Source organism: Athene cunicularia (assembly GCF_003259725.1).
Source record: "Athene cunicularia isolate RWA chromosome 3 unlocalized genomic scaffold, athCun1 chr3_part1, whole genome shotgun sequence".
NCBI lineage: Eukaryota > Metazoa > Chordata > Aves > Strigiformes > Strigidae > Athene > Athene cunicularia.
This window is the reverse complement of record NW_020799097.1, coordinates 70933844-70949971: the sequence shown is the minus strand read 5'-3', so window position 1 is coordinate 70949971 and position 16128 is coordinate 70933844. Positions and strand designations below refer to the sequence as shown.

General features: G+C 44.7%; 1 protein-coding gene across 1 annotated transcript; it reads right to left on the bottom strand.

Moving 5' to 3' along the window:
* Positions 1-2386: 2386 nt before the first annotated feature.
* Positions 2387-12648, bottom strand: ZC3H12D (zinc finger CCCH-type containing 12D). The gene is made up of 5 exons (XM_026845617.1): positions 12127-12648; positions 7007-7146; positions 5770-6004; positions 4031-4137; positions 2387-3414 (listed from the first exon to the last, which is right to left on the bottom strand). The coding sequence occupies exons 1-5, from the start codon at positions 12507-12509 to the stop codon at positions 2387-2389; spliced, it is 1893 nt and encodes a 630-aa protein (XP_026701418.1). The 5' UTR covers positions 12510-12648.
* Between the last annotated feature and the right edge of the window lie 3480 nt (positions 12649-16128).

Sequence of the window (16128 nt, the reverse complement as noted above, 5' to 3'; positions counted from 1 at the left end):
CCCTGGGCCAGCGGTAGAACTCCTCTCAAGCAGGCAGTGTGACACAGCACTGCTGCTGAGCTGCCCTTCAAACAAAAGCTCCATGAGAAAAAACCCTCTGGTGAGCAGAAGAGCCAAGAGAAATCAAGTTCTGTTTAGTGCCAAAGTCTGATTTATTTTGTCAGACACTTTCTCAGCAGAGTGCACATTCTATGTATTTTACTGAAAGATTCCCAGTAAATAAGACAGAAATGAAAGAAAAATAAGTTATTAAACAGCAAGAGAGGGTTTTGAACAACCACAAAATTCCTGTGCATCCTCAAAGGAAAAGGAGAAAAGCTCATGCGCATGTCTCCAGCAAGCCAAGGGCACTATATAAAGGCAGTGTGCCAATTTTCCTATAGATTTTAAATGCTTTTTGTATTGAAATATGTAATGTACATTCCAGACACAAAAATAAATGTTGACATGTACGGTTCTATCCTGCTCCATTGCTGTGTGTATATTTTCTGAATGCTGTCATTTTGGACTTACTCAGAGAGCGTGTGGAAGGTATTTTTCCACTCCACATGGCACTTTCTCTGAGAGCATATATACACCTACAGCAGTAGTTGGGAAAGCTCTGGTACAGGTTGTTAGGCAAGTGAATGAGCCCAGCCTTGCATAGGCACAAGACAGGCATTTAATCCACAAAATGTCTCAGGTCATTTCAGTGTGTTAAGTACAGTGCATGACATATTTCAGTGCAGCTAAGGATGGCATTGCACAGGGCATTTATTCCATAGTTCTGTTTTAATGTCATTTCCAATCTTTATGTAATATGCAGTGGATAAATTTATAAGCCATTTTGGTGATCTGGTTATATATATATTATGACTATAATCAGAGGAAAATTCATGACATATGGAAAAAACTGTCATGTTCTGTGAAGATAAATCATAGTTCCAAAAGCCAAATTAGCATTTCTTGGAGACAGCCATATGGCCGTAAGAGATTGAACTGATACAGTGTACTTATTTCCTCAAGATTCTTTAAATGCCACCACCAAAAATCTTCTGGTAGTTTCCAGAGGGAAACAGGTCAAAAGCTATCACCACTTTAAAAAATGTTATGTGATAATGTCCCTAAAGGTAAATTACTACTCCTTAGTCCCCTTTTTGAAAGCAAGAGAATTCAGAGCTGTCACTCAGAGCCATGTTTAATTCCTGCCTGGGACCAACATCACCAATTGCACTTTTAAGAAGAACCTAGTGGAGAGACTGCAGGGTCAGAGTTTTAAATTCCATGTGACTGTTGGCTTTGGTGAAGCAACAGTACTAAGAGGAATAGAAAATAAAAAATACAACAACATTATTCAGAACAGTGTTCTAGATGACCATTTTATAATGTGTTAAAGCATTTTTAAAACATGTCATACTGACGTACTTTAACTTTGGTATAATGCCAAAAACTTTAATATTTTAATTATAACCTTAAGAATTCAGTGGAATAATGCAGACATTAGCAGCTTTACAGCTTACTGGAAATTAAACATGTCCCAACAGAACACAGTTTAATTGTAATCATAAATCAGCTGTATAATTGTTATGAAAGCCATGTTTGATAATTAAGGGTTAAGTCAACTATAGTTTTCTTGTTCAGTACAACAGAAATAATTTAAAGCGTGGGGTTTTTTTTTCCTGTTGGCATCATCTGTGTTTGTTCTTTTTTGGATTAACAAACCTGAGCACTCAGTCCACATCAGGACTTATGTTGAAGATGACTTCCCTGCTTTGACCTATGTTGTGTGTGATCCCTGAGAGGGGTACCTGCAGCTGTCTTCAAGTGCTTTGGTGTACGTCTACCACCTCTGCTAGTGACTTTCTGTTCATAGCACTGGTTTATAAACATGGGATGTATCTTTGGAAGCTCATGGGTACAGGGCTGGGCTTGTATCAGGCAGTAGCATGGGCCCAAAGACACTTTCTAGTGCAGAGCACAGCTCTGTGTTAGGGAAAATAGGCCAAATTACTTTCGTTGCTAGCTGAGCAAGTAGTCGTGAGATCCCTTTACTGGGGACAGTGGAGGATGTTCCTTTTATTGTAGTTGACCAACAGGTAAGATTTTAAAAACATGTCTAGTGTTTTAAGGCATTAATGAAGATTTATGCCATCCCAAACCCAGTCACCAGTGAGGTTCAAATGTTACAGCCAAGTTACCCTGAGCCCTCCCATTCACTTCCAGGGGAGATGAATGAGATCCCATGTCAGGGAATAGCAGCCTTTGCCTTGACTTGCACCCCCATGCAATGTAGCTGGTCGATGCTTATGCTTGTGCTCCTGGAACAGCTCTAACCCTTGCTATAATGTCCTTTAATAACACTTAGTAGCATCTTTGTGCTTGTTAGGAAAGATTTGATCTGGATGCTTCACAAGTTTCTGTGTCTTTGAATCAGTAAAGTCAAGCTAGCGATATCCTTGATGTCAGGGTACAAAGCCATGACGTGGTTCACCTCACTGTAAGGGAAAAGGGAGCACAGCTCCCTGTGTAGGTTTGCTTGCTGGGCAGAGGGTGGCCTTGCAGCTGGGGTGGGCCAGTAGTCACTGTAAGGGCCACTGGGGTAAGCAGGGGCTTTCTGGAAGAAGCCCAGTCCATTGCTGGTGTCTAACAGAAAGGGCTGCTGAGGGGACGGGCTGGGGAAGCAGTGCTGGTGCACCTGGTGCTCGCTGTACAAGTGAAGGGGGTCAGGGGGAAGAGCTGCAGCCTGCGGCAAAACATGGTGCTGAGTCTCCAGGGCCTGTTTGTGCTGAGCACCATCGCGGCCGTAGGGGCTGCTCCGCCCCATCCCGTGCATGCCGCAGCCCTCCTGAGGCCAGCTGTGGTCTGGGCACATCCCGCCCCGCAGAGGCGGGAACACCCTTCGCTGGAAAGGGCATCCCGGTAAGCAGCTGTGGTCCAAACCCTGGGGGTGATGGAGCGAGTAGGGGCTGTGCCTGAGGTCAGCACAGCGATGAGGGCTGTCTGCCACCTCCCTGTCCTCAGAGGTGCGGACGAACCAGTCGTAGCCGTAGGTGTTGTCCCTGACAGACAGCGCTGACATCTTCTCCAGCAGCGCCTGCTCTCGCAGCAGCTCTGGCTGGAGCAACCGCTGGTCAGAACCAGCGCCGCCAGCCCAGGCACCGCCCGGCCGCTCGGAGCAGCTCCCCTGGGACCACCCGGGGTAGCAGGAGGCCCCTGCGCAGCCGCTGGTGTCTCGCAGCGTTCCTGTGCAGGCGTCGCAGGGTGCAGGCTCTCCTCCAGTCCTGTATGGCGAGCGGTTACACTTCTCTTCCTCTTTCCCCAGGCTTACCGGGACCTTTGTTTTGGCCCTCAGCTCATCAGCAACCGAGAGCTGAGCTTGATGTGGTCTCTCTGGGTGGTAAAATTTGCATTTATTGCCATAGGTGCATTTTTTACCTGAAAGAATCAGAAAACAAACAGGATGTTGTCACTAGCACCTGGTCGATTAACGTACTCATCACTTCTCCCCAGCACTGTGCATTTGCATGGGTGGGGTGAGGACAAACATCAAAGAGGGGAAATGTTTTTTTCCAATTCTTAACTTTTGACCCCAGATTTAAATATTGCTGGCCTAAATAGCAGGGTGAAGCAGCAGAGAAAGTAAGCTTCTGCTATTTCGGAAGCGTCCGAAATTCATTTATGTTCCGGTTGCTGCACTCAGTGGCCTGGGAGACCTGCTGCTACAAAGGGTTGCTTTGAAAAATGGCACAGGGACTTACCTCTGAGAACCCTGCACATGACTGGAAAGCTGTTGGGAGGGGAAGTGTTTGGATGGCCTTTCCCAAGACCACTCCACAAAGTGAAAAGCTGCTGCCTTTGCTGAGGCTGGAGCCACTTAAGCAGGAGAGGAAAACAACATCACACCTTTGAGCAGCCCTACTCCAATTCTCCACCACACTAAGCAGGACAGCACATGGCACCAGTGCTTGCCTGTAGCTGAAGAAAAGCCCTGCTGGCAAGCAAGGGGCAGGGGGAAGAGGGGTGACAGTTCAGAGCAGGGGAAGAAACCCACCATAGGGGCAAGGCTGCCACTTTGGTTCAGGAAGCACTGGCTTTTTGCTGAGGAAGTTATTAAGAGTGGGTCCGTGCCGGCCTAATGGATCATCAGGAGGCATAAACCTGAAAAAGGAAAAAGTCACAGGGATATCAGAAATACCTCGAGCTTTTGGAGCTAAAGTGCCATCACAGCTTGTGGCACAAATTTAGGATGGAAAAGCCTTGTAATTCTTTTGTGGCCTGGCCTTCATGAGTCAGGCTGTGTTACTAGACAGAGTGCCCTGCCTGCCAAGACAACAATGCTTCAGCTTCATGTAGTTTTATGTCATTAGGAAAAAAACAACAACAATTGGAAAGGGATGGTAGCTTGGCCTAGCTCTGGCCAGCCAGCAGCCCTAGCTGTGGTACCACCCCTTCCTTTTTCTCTGAAACAGCAGCAGCAGCAAACTGTTCTGTGGTCCCAGCACTGCAATCCTCACCATCAGCTCCCTTCCACAGCAAATTCCCTTTTCTTTTACTAAATACTTGTAGAAGAATGACATTTAAGAAGCCAGCAGTTAATTCAGAGCTACAGCTGATCATGTACATGGTGTACATTTTCAAGGATTCAGTAAAGGCTTCCAGCTACAAGGCCTGCAATATGCTCAGATAAAAGTGTACATTCTTCTGTGCCAACACGTGAATGCGATGCTTCAGGAAGAAAACTTAGCATCTCTGGACTTATTTGCAACCCACCCATGGAACAAGTCTCTGTTGGATGAAGGGAGTTGTGGGCAGTAGGGGAAGACAGACACTCAGGGAGTTTGGTTATCCACATAACGGGACTGAAACCTCCAACTTCAGGCTGTGGTTTTAGAGAGGTTCCCAAAGCTGTGCAAGAAGGTCTTGCTGAATCTATTCAAACGGGCTTCACACTAACAGCTAGACTTCTGAGAGAAGGGTTCTGAAAAGATCTGGCAATCTCTATGAAATAGGAAGGAGAATATCATATAAATATTTGTAACCCATTAGTAACTAGGGAAGAAGCCCTGTGGTAGTTGGAATTAATGGACTGAAGCTTCAATAAATACAGGGTGCTGATGTTCAGCAACTACATTTCTGTGAACATTACAGGGAAACTGAACCCCAGTGCCAAGCACTCCCATCTGATTTTGGTGGCAGAAGAGCCAAGTCTCCATCCTAACCCATGGAGGCTGCTTCTCCACTTGCACTCGTCCGTGATACTGGATGTCTCTGAGTATGTTTCCCCAGCCGAACTGATGGCTAATGAACACCTCTGCTACGAGGAGACAACGTTCGTACATACAGACTAAGGAGCATATGGCTCAGCCTCACAGGCACGGCGCAAGTGCCCTAGGCAAAACCTTCCCCAAGGGGGATGGTTAAGGGCCAGACAGACCAGCTTCTTGTCTCTCTTCTTCTAGAAAGTTATGATTACAAAAACATAGGGAAAAGTGCTGTTCTGCCTTGCAGGGGAATTAAAAATACTGCCAGATAGAATTGGAAAGAAACAAAGCTGGTCACTAGTGCTGCCATTCAAATAGAGAAGTTCATTGAAGAATGACGTGGGGGGGTGGGAGTGGTAAGACCAAATCTTAGGGAACAGGAACTGAAGAAATGAGATAAGAAAAGTTGTGGTGGATTCCTTTCAGAAAAAGGCTCATGTAATCTGCTACTGGTGGGAGGTGCATTGATGTTGGAGTTGACTTGGCCCATAATGTTTCAATTCAAGATTGTTTAACAACTGTCTCTTACTTGTTACTGACAAAAGAGTACATGAGTAGTCGCTGCTCAATAAACCATTTCCACTCAGGGTTTTCATTCTGGAGATCCCGGTAGTGGTCATTGGAAACAATCACTCCGTCTTTCTCATAAGCGACTTTCACTATATAGCGATCATCATAGCAGACTACCCTCTTGCCTTTCACCTTCCGGGATGGAGTGTACACAAGGATGGATTGCTTTTCAAGCTCTTCAAGAATGTGCTGATCTGGTGGCAGAAATAGAAAGGAAAAACATTTTTTTTTTAAAGATTAATTAATTAATAATGACCAGGTCTCAATCATGTGTTAGAAACCTACAGGAATCTAAAGATGTTTCAGCACATCAGGCAACTTAGAGTAGTGTGATTTTCAGATGCACTGATATCTGGTGGTTATTTGGTAACTTGAAAATTAGGTCTTTTACAAAAACATCTTCTAAAATTGGGGAGACCCTTTTTTTGATTTTTAAGTCTTATCTGTAAAAGGATGGCTTGAATTCTACACCAGAGGCATACTGAATCCCCATATTACCCTTTTTAACCTGCTAGATGCTAGAAGGCTCATAACCAGCCCTGATATGAGCTTCTCTTGGAGATAAAATGTGCTTGATAAAATAAACAAACAAACAAACTTCTGTTGCTATTAAGGACACTCTTGACTTATCGTCGTTCCTGTGATGCAGAAAGGCAGATCCCCAGCCACCACATCTGCAGACAGCAAGCTGCTGGCACAAATCTCACAGATCTGTTTCCATACAAACTGAATCTCAATGCCCTCCACAGACCTAAGCTGATGTATTTCCTTCTCCTGGAAGAGGAACTCATGTACCTCCTGTATCGAGGTAATGGGCTAACAGATAATAGTCATGCAGGAGCGAATGTTTCAGATACTGCCACATTTGGATAATGTGTGCAACAGTGATGTCTCCTGTCTGGCCTTAAAAGCTCTGCAGACTCATTGCAAGCTGACAGACTTCTTTAACTCAGCTGGCAGCAACTTGTGCTTGTAAAGCAGAAGGCTCAAAGCAATGTAACAAAGCCTTGTAAGCAGTTTTAGCTGCTAGCCTAGAGAGTGTGGCAATAAATTAATAACTAATTTAAATGATGGAAACCTAATACACAACTTGCACTGTGCTTGTCTTTACAGGGCAAAACTGTACTGGATTCTTCACACCCCATCTCCAAATTGCACATGATGGTTGGCAAATTATGCCCAGGACTGTGACCTACCTGCAATGGGACTGTCTTGTCGAGAGGGCTCCTTTCTCCAGAGTGGAACAAAAACCTTGATGTATGTGTGCCCCCTCTCTCGAAACCAGTCCACCGCCAGCTGGATCCCCCAGCAGGAGAATATCTCTTTGTTTCCGTGACTATAAAAGGAGAAGGATGGTGAGTGAGCTTAGAGTTCTCTTTAACTGAGTCAGTAATTAAAAGGCAAAATAAACAGCTTTTGTGTCATTCAACAGTTTTCTAGAAAACAACCTGGCAGGGTGTCCCAGTTGGACAGATCCAAACACCTCCTCCAGCGGATCCAGAAACTTGCTATCTGAAGCAGTTTGGATATGTAAGAACAGAGGTATCCTATCCCCCATTTCTACAACCTGCCTGCTACCCAAGCCTGTTGCTGCCATCTGTATCTGGATGAACTTGGGGCCTAAAGTACCAGCAAGATCTTAGGCTGTGTCAGAACTTTTGTGTGCCTTGTCTGATAAAGATTTAAAGAGTGAGAGTTTCTTCCAGCACAAGCAGAAACAAGTGAGATTCTCCTCCAAGAAACAAAATGTGGGAATTTTCTGCTGTGGTAACAGTGACATTAGGAACTTTAATGTCTGAAATGGCTGCAAGTGTGCTCACAGGTCATTCAGTTGCTGACCTCTTTTTGAAACAGAAGTCAAACTATGGGGGAAGGAATACTGTAAAAAGCAGGATGGGAGGTATGGAGAACCTAATCTAGGACATCAAAAGAGGGATGTCAGCGGAGATGGCCACAGGCACCTCAGGCTCATCTTTATCTTGTCCTAGTTGGTGGATTTTGTCTTCATTGCATAGAGAGGTAGGAAAGCCCTAGGACAGGAGCTGTAGAGGATGCAGGCAAGGCAGGTTCTGAAGAGTTATCAACATTCAGAGCAAAACACAGAAAACAACCTCAGGAAAAACAATCAGGGGTGATATCCTTCCTAAGTTTCTCCCACCCCCCCTGAAATTTCTTACTGATTGTCATTTGCTTATCTAAAATTTTACTACAGTGCAGTGCACCTGTAAAAGAAGGGTAATTTGTTAAGTACCTCTGCACAAGGAAACAAAAATAAACTCTACAGAGTCCTAAAAGGGATAAGTGCCTTCACATTATCTACAGAAACCTCATCCTTGTACTTTGAGCTTTCTGGATAATATTGCCACAATCTCACTCAGGCTTTCACCTCTGCAAAACATTCTTGTAAAGGACTCTCTTGGTTACTACACCTACCTGCAGTGACAGACCAGTCGAGGACAGTGCTGCTGTCTTAAATGCCTCTCCCACCACCACCCCCCAGGAATTCATATCTAGGTTCTGCATACATCAGTGTCATAACCATTTAACACCTAATAAAAGTTTCAGTACTGAAATGGTGACCACAAATGAAAAATAGTACAATTTGGAGGAAGAAATCTGGTTGGTTATTAATAGATACCCAGGCAATAGGAAGTCTTAAGAAACCCTCACCAATAATAAACGGTCTGGAGTGCTTGACATATCCAATCTCCATTCTAGACCAGCTGTTTTGTTTGGTTTTAAAGGATGGGCTCTACCCAGGATAGGTATAAAGACACATGGACAGATGACTTGGAAGTTCAGGTGACTTTTTCAGATAACTGCCTTTAAAAGGAAGTCTAGATACATCTTTAAAGCCATGACCCCAAAAAAGTTCAGCAACAGCCTGCTTTAACATTGACTACTCATGTATATAACTCTGTCAGCTTTAGGAAAGTAATTCTAGATGTACCCCCGCCCGGTGCAGAAAGTAAAGCACTCAAGCACAAGTCAATTTGTCCAAAAGGCCAAGCAGAACAAGTGAAAAGAGGCACCTGGAATTGTGTCTCAGCATTATCACTTAATCCAGTTGCTGCCACATGGTTGCAGCCAAACCTGGGGAATGTGTACCTAGAATAGTATGTACACACGTTGTGTGCTGTGGTGCTGACACAACTGAACACCAACGTCTGCCATGCAATGGAGCAGGGGCTTTAAAACCTTACATTGCCCCTGCATGGTGAATTTGTGTTGTGTGACAACGGGTTGGCTCCTGTCAGTCACCTTTCCCACACACCCCCATAGTCCGTGGACCATAACTGATCTGTCAACTCAGTCCCATCAGTCTCCTGCCAGCAACAGGGTACATTGCACTTGGGTCACAGATCAGCAGGGCCCATCTCTCAAACTGAAGCAGAAATTTGGCCTCATTGTGATGCTGGCAATTAATCCATAATTAGCACACAGTGATTCCTTTTTAAATTGTGCAATTCCAACCCCTTTGAGAAAAGGTTTAAAAACAACTCCTTTTGAAAAAGGCAAATTCCCCATCTGCACCTGGTCATGACACAGCATCAGCCACAGCTTTGGCAGAAGGGAGAGAGCATTGAGCCAGCCCTACCCACTGGCCTAGGAAAAGGCCACTGTACTTTTAAAACAGCTTTAAAACTAGGTGTAAGTGCAAGCACTAGATTAGATAGCCTCTTCAGTGTGCAGTGAATAGGTTATGACATTTCCCTTTTCATATTAGCATAACTCCATTTATTTTTTTCCACTAGCCTTGCTAAACCATCCTGCCTGGCTTTCCATGAATAGGCTGGCAGACAGCTAAGTTTCTCATTATATCCAATGGAAATGCAAAGTGCACTGAGATGCTTGACTAGTGAGACTGGCTGAAGGCAAGGTTATTTTCCATTCAGCTTCTATGGATAGGCCGACTGAAGCCTGGAGACTGCCAACTCACTCACTTGCTTTATTACCCTGGGGCATATACATCCTTTTCAAAACCTCACACCCTGCAATGGGCCCTCAATGCCAATTCTGAAGTACTCCAGAAACACCAACCCTAAGATAGAAATACAAATACTTGAGATATTTTTCTCCACACGGCCAACTGCTTCTCCAAGCTCCACCTTTTTGACAGCTTCATCCCTAAACTGCTGCTTCTCCTGCACTTTTATGGTTGTTAGTGTTGATGATGATGAACCTTTCCCAGCAAGGAAACCTAACATCCCTTTTCCCTGAATTCTGAAGACAGCCCTTCTCCCTCTGACAGCAACAAACCAGAAAAATTAAAACGAGAATACCAAAAGCACTCACCAAGCCTGTCCCATTAGCCAAAGTAAATGCCATTCAGAACAACCTTGACAGGCATCCAGGAGAGGAAAGCAGCTCCCTTCAAGGCTGTGTCAGTTCAGTACAAACTGAACTGACAAGCTCAGTAGTCTTCTCCATCATCCAAGTAAGTCTTTAACTTTATCAAGACAGAGAGGCTGGGGATGTCTGAGAAGAGCTGTAAAAACTTTGCCTTTCTGAAACTCAAAAGTACGTCACATTCCTCTAATTCTTTTTAGGTGAAAGATGAGGAATCCACATCAGAACACCAACCAACCATCTCTCTCACATTTTGGAAACTATTTGACAAAAAGATTTAAATTTTACACGCCAAAAGCACGTGACTTCCTAAAAACCCATTTAGGTGGGCATGTGGTCTAGGAAAGCAATACAACATGCTAGCTCAAGCCATCTACTGTACAAACCTATAATGACATTTGTTTTAAATAATCTCTCTAGCAAGCTCCTGTGTGCAGGCTGGCACAGTGGGATGATCTCAGAGCTTTCCCAGAGTACTCCAAGCTCAGAACACGGACTATCTATCTCATTAGCCCCCAAACTACTCCGGGCCTCCTGCTCTGTGGCAAGGGTGCATCTTCTGACACCTTGGAAAGAATGCTGTTCTCTGCCTTGTCCACCTCTGCCTGCTCTGGAAAAACCCTGGTGAACTGGCAAGGACAAGGTTGTGCCAGGAGAATGGAGCACATGGCTAGTCAGGGGTAGCGTTGCCCCTAACACAACGAAAGGGTAGTTGCTCAGCTCAGCCACTCTGCCTGGATGGGTGCCCATTTCTTTTGAAGTGAGGCAAGAAGGACACTCTAAGGAGGGTCTAGGATGAAAATACAAATGGGAGCAGGAGATCCTATCACCTGGCTACCAGGCTCATGGCCCAGCCAAGGCTAAGCAATTTCTCTGTTGTGTATTTCTCACTCCTCATGAGACACTGTGACCGAGGAGCCCCTCGTTTTCAGATGGGATTTCTCCCTTCATCCAGGAGATGGCATAATTTGCTTAGTCTCCAAGTTGCTCTGGATGGGCTTCTCCACTTTGCCCTCTAACCGGGGAGGATGTGGTCTCATCACCTCACCTCTCACCTCACACCAAAGCTAACCGAAGGAGGAAGCCCTCCCTGCTCTGCCCTGTCCCAACCTGCAGGGACAGGCTTGGCTCTGATGAGTGGACAGGGATGGTTACAAGGAAGACCGGTGGACAGCCACCACGTCCTGGAGGCTTGACTGCTGGCGCCTCTGGCTGTTCGTATTGCCCTAGTAAACAGAGGCCGACCCACTCTGTCTTTGGGCTCCCCATCAGTAAGAGCACTTGCACAGTGGCAGGACACTGCTTAGGAAATGTAATTGGCCAGGATGGGTTGCTATGACATTAAGGAGGAAATGAGACTATTCAAAACAAGTCAACTATCAATTTCCTGGTATTTCCATTAAAATGAAGCCAAACCAAAAAAACAACCAAAATATACAAGCCTGGAACACTGTTGGGGTTTATTTGCAAGCCAAAGCTGTACAACTGTGATGTTGTTAGGACCCACAGTCACCCATCTTTATTCTCCCTCACTTTCTTAGGTTAGTTGGGCTGTCCTGTCTATCTGTTCACCAGTTTTTCCCAGAAACACCTCAGCATATATGTTTAGAAATCTTAGGTACCCATTTGAAGTCAGGGAAATATCAATAGTGAACTAAAAGGGAGACAGAGCTGCTGAATCATACTGCCATAAACGGCAGTGGTTAGCTAGCTGTTGGCTTATAAAAGGTCAAAATGCAGTGTAAGCCAGTGATTGCATTTGGCATGCGCATTTATGGGCATAGAGACAGCAGGTCCCTAGAAGCTGTGCCTCAGCCAAAGAACAGGAATAAGCAATGGTTCATACATTATACATCAGAGACATCAATGCACCTCTCACCTGAAGAAAAAACATACTTCAAGTCATCAGCTTTAAAATTCAAAAGCTTCAGAAGAAGAGAGATCCCTTTTAGGAAACAGAGCTTACCTCATTGCAACATTGCTGCCATCAATCACAATGGGTCTCAAGTAATTGGAAGAATCACTTTCATCTTCTCCAAGCCACTTGGACCCTGGTGTAGTGGTACATGATCCACGGGCAACAAGTTTTAGCAGGGAAGGCTGCGCGTGACTCTCCAGAGCTTGAGGCTTGCTCCCCATCCGAATCAGCTCTTTCAGCACATCATCCTCCAGGGCCTCTTGGCCCAGGCTCTCCAGCACTTTGCAGATGTCCTGCTTACCATAGCCCAGCTTGCAGAAAAAATCCAGCTTGCTCTGGTGCACTTCCACTCCGGCCATAGAAACTTTTCTGGAGCGTGGTGGTACTGGTTTGCTAGGAAGAGAGCTGGCCAATGCCATCTTAGCAGGCATTTACGTTCCTTTAAACCCAGTGCTCCTGTCTTCCCAGCCTTGTCCAACAGGCATCAGCTTTAGGGAGGAAAAGATCAGAAAAAAACAAAACACAAGTGTTAAGGAAGAACATGCAATCCCAGTTATTAACCTAGTGCACAGAGGCTATCTGATCAGCTGTCTTCTCTCTGATGAGACTGTGCAGTCTTCTCTGAGCATTAAAGCATTTTTCTGGTCCACTCTTCTTTATAAAGCATTGGCGTGTCCCCTGCAATGTTTGTCACTCTGCAGGCGTTATGTCAGACAGGTGTCATCCTACTTCATGAGCTGTGCGAGCCTGCCTGTACACAGACATGCTGTATGCGTAAGTTTGTTCTTCAGACTTATCTCACAGGAAATGATACAAAGGACGGTGTAACCGGGGATTTTCAATTTGCTCAGTGTGGTTTGTGAGCCACAGATAAAAATCTGTCGAATGTTGTTGGATGAGCGCAGATGCCATAGCAACTTAACAAGTATAGCAAATTTCATCGAGTGATTTAAGGGAACGTTGTTTGCAAAGTAGCTGGGAACTCTTCACTTTTTTTTATAGTTTTATCTTTCCTAGTATGTGTCTGTCTGTGTGTATACACAGACATACCTTATGAAATTCTGTCACTCATCTACTCCAGTGATGCCTGACTTACTCCTTTCATGTTATTTGCTATTTCAGTGAGGACTTATATTCAGAGAAACAGCTTGGTTTTTTTGAAAGCTGTCGGGGCAGTGGCTGGAAGCAGGCAATCTGAAAAGCAGTTTTCAATTTCACTTATACTTATTGTCAATAGAAACTGATAATTCAGAAATGAGTGTGCAGAAGTAGCAGAAAGCTACTTCAAGCTTCTCCAGAACTGCACTGTTTACGTTTCTGGTCTACCCAGTAAATGAAGGTGATGAGCAGTGTACGCAGGCATACCCAGAGCTGCTTCAGCCCAACAAGGGTGACAACAGGACGTACGCGATCACCATTCACCCATCAAGCCAAACATCTTTGGTCACAGTTAGCATGCTTGCACCAAAACTTCTCTTGCCGCATCTCTGCAATTATTGGTGCTACCTGGATAAAAGCTGTGGCTGGATCATTTACCCACATGTAGGACGTAAAGGCGGCCCTCTTCCCTTCACTAATTGCAGTCAGCAAATGACACAGAATTAGCTAACCAAACTGCATCCATGACGAGCCCACAGCCATAACCACATTGCACCCACCAGCTCCACTTCCCAGCCCATCCTGCACCCTGCAGCTACTCCCTGCCCAGCAGTGGGCCACACCAGGCGCCCAGTAGTCAAAACCATCTGGAGGAAGGCACAGAGGTACTGGAGATGGGAGAGGAGTCTGAGTGCAGCTCCTCCCTGAGGCATTATGAGCCCTCCCAGGCTGTAGGGAAGAAATCTGCCTTGGGTTCAGTTAATTTAAAACTGATTAATTTAACACTGATTTCCTGATCAGCAGGAAAACCTGGTAAATTGTTATAACCCCACCTCATACAACTTTGACCTTTACTTTTCTATGGAGCCTTATAACTTCCAGGTATTCTTCTGTGGAAAAAATCTGTCACTCTGTAAAATGTGGCAAATAGCATCAGTAAAATAAATACCATAAGTATGTATATACGTTAGGGGAAAGCAGTTGCCATGTGTATTTTTCCATCTAAACCAAAGCATTGTTTATTGTAGCCAGTGGGCTTGACTGTTTTTACTCACAGTACAACCCACAAGTGTAACAGTTTTTACATCTAATCCTTGTTTTTAATTCATGAAGATGAAAACATATTTGCCCATTTTTTCATTACTGAAATGGTTTCTCAGCTTTGAAATAACTACTCTCAGAACTGAAATTCATCCATGTGTCTTTATACTGAAGCTGTCACACAGAACTGGGCTAGCAATGTAGCAAACCCTTCCAGATGTGCAGTCAGTGGCTCTAAACACTTAACATGTACTACTTGACTGGCTTTTATGCCTAGATTATTTTAATAGATTATTGTAACTGAAAAATTTTAGTTGCTATCAGTCCTCAGGTTGGAAATATTTAATACATATTTTAATAACCATCACTGTTATTTTTTAAACCTGTACTTCTATCCTTTTTAATTTTTTTAGTATCAGAGCAATTTCCCACATTAGCATCACATTGTGTTGTGTGTATGTTTGTCCTGGATTTCGTTGGAAAGTAGGCTCAAATCAAGCCTTCAGAACTTTACCAAAGGCAGCTTCCCAGCTGCAGAGGGTGTGGAGGCCACATCCATCCCGCAGTGTGTAGCTCGCAGCCCCAGCAGCAGCACATGTGAGCACACGCTGGATGGAGGCTGCTCACCATGTCACTTTTTCAGCCCCATCATAGGAAGCCCCAAGCCCGTGACCCACCACAGCTCCATGGCTCCACACTTTGCATCCTGGCACGCAGAGGCAGCACTTGCAAAGCTTGGCCTTTGCGTACACCCTGTGGCTTGGCAAGCTGGGGCAACATGTGGGAAACACCAAGCTCTGGGTTGCTGCCCGGGGTTGATACGTTGCAGTATCAGCCATCACCAGCAACACGCTAGTTTTGCAAAGTTAATGGCTGGCTTTCTGCTTGGTCACAGCCAACACTGAGGTCACCCTTCTAAAGAGAGCATTAAAGCATTATAAAATCACTAGCTTACACATTAGTAAACACTCAGGAGCGTTCTCAAGTCCAACAGGTCAGTTGGTTGCTTATAACCAGCACAAAAACATATGAGAACAGGAAAAACTGTGCATCACAGAGTCCAGCCTTTGCTATCACAGACAAGCAGGTTGTGAAATTGCATTTATAAACTTTATGACTTTCCTTTTCAAACTACTTAGATTTCCTCCTGCCACTTTCCCCTTCTTACCTCAGCAGACCCTGTTGGGAAGCTGCTCTTGTTTTCCCCCCACTGAGAGTCAAAGTCTTCTCATTTCCAGAATAAATTTATCCACAGATAATCGTGTGCTCATCCTATGTTCTAGCTTAAAAAGCACCCCTCTCTGTCTGGGGATGTGCCCCCTCTTGCATACACACACACCCACACAGGGAATGGTTTTAGTCATGTTTCCAAAATTCTATATTAATGTAAACATTTTAGGTATCAAAAAACAAAAATTACTTTTGACCAAAAAATTGAGACACCTGTCAAAGTATTCTGGGGGTTTTTTAATATATATTTTGACAGATTTGGAAAATCAGAAAATAATAATTTGAAATTTTTGTACAAACTCAGAAAAAAAAAGTAGTGGTTATATTCTAATTCCTCATTTTGAATGCCATTAATAATTCTTGCCTAGTCCCTCCACGAGGTCTCTGCTCCACTTGCAAACAGTGAGAGCAGGCTCCGGTGCCCTGCAGGTGAATATTCCAGCAGCACTTCCAGCAGCCTGAGGCCATAGAACCACAATAAGGACCAGCTTGATTCAGAGGGAGCTGAGACTCCTCAAAGCCCCCTCCAACATCCCGTCCTGCCACAGCAGGGGCAGAGGGGACATAGTCCCAGTCAGACCTAGCACTGGTCAAGGCAGAGCAGGTTTGAGTCTTCTCTAAACTAGGCACGCATGCCAAGTAACACCAGAATCACAGCAACAGCTCCCTGCCACAATATTT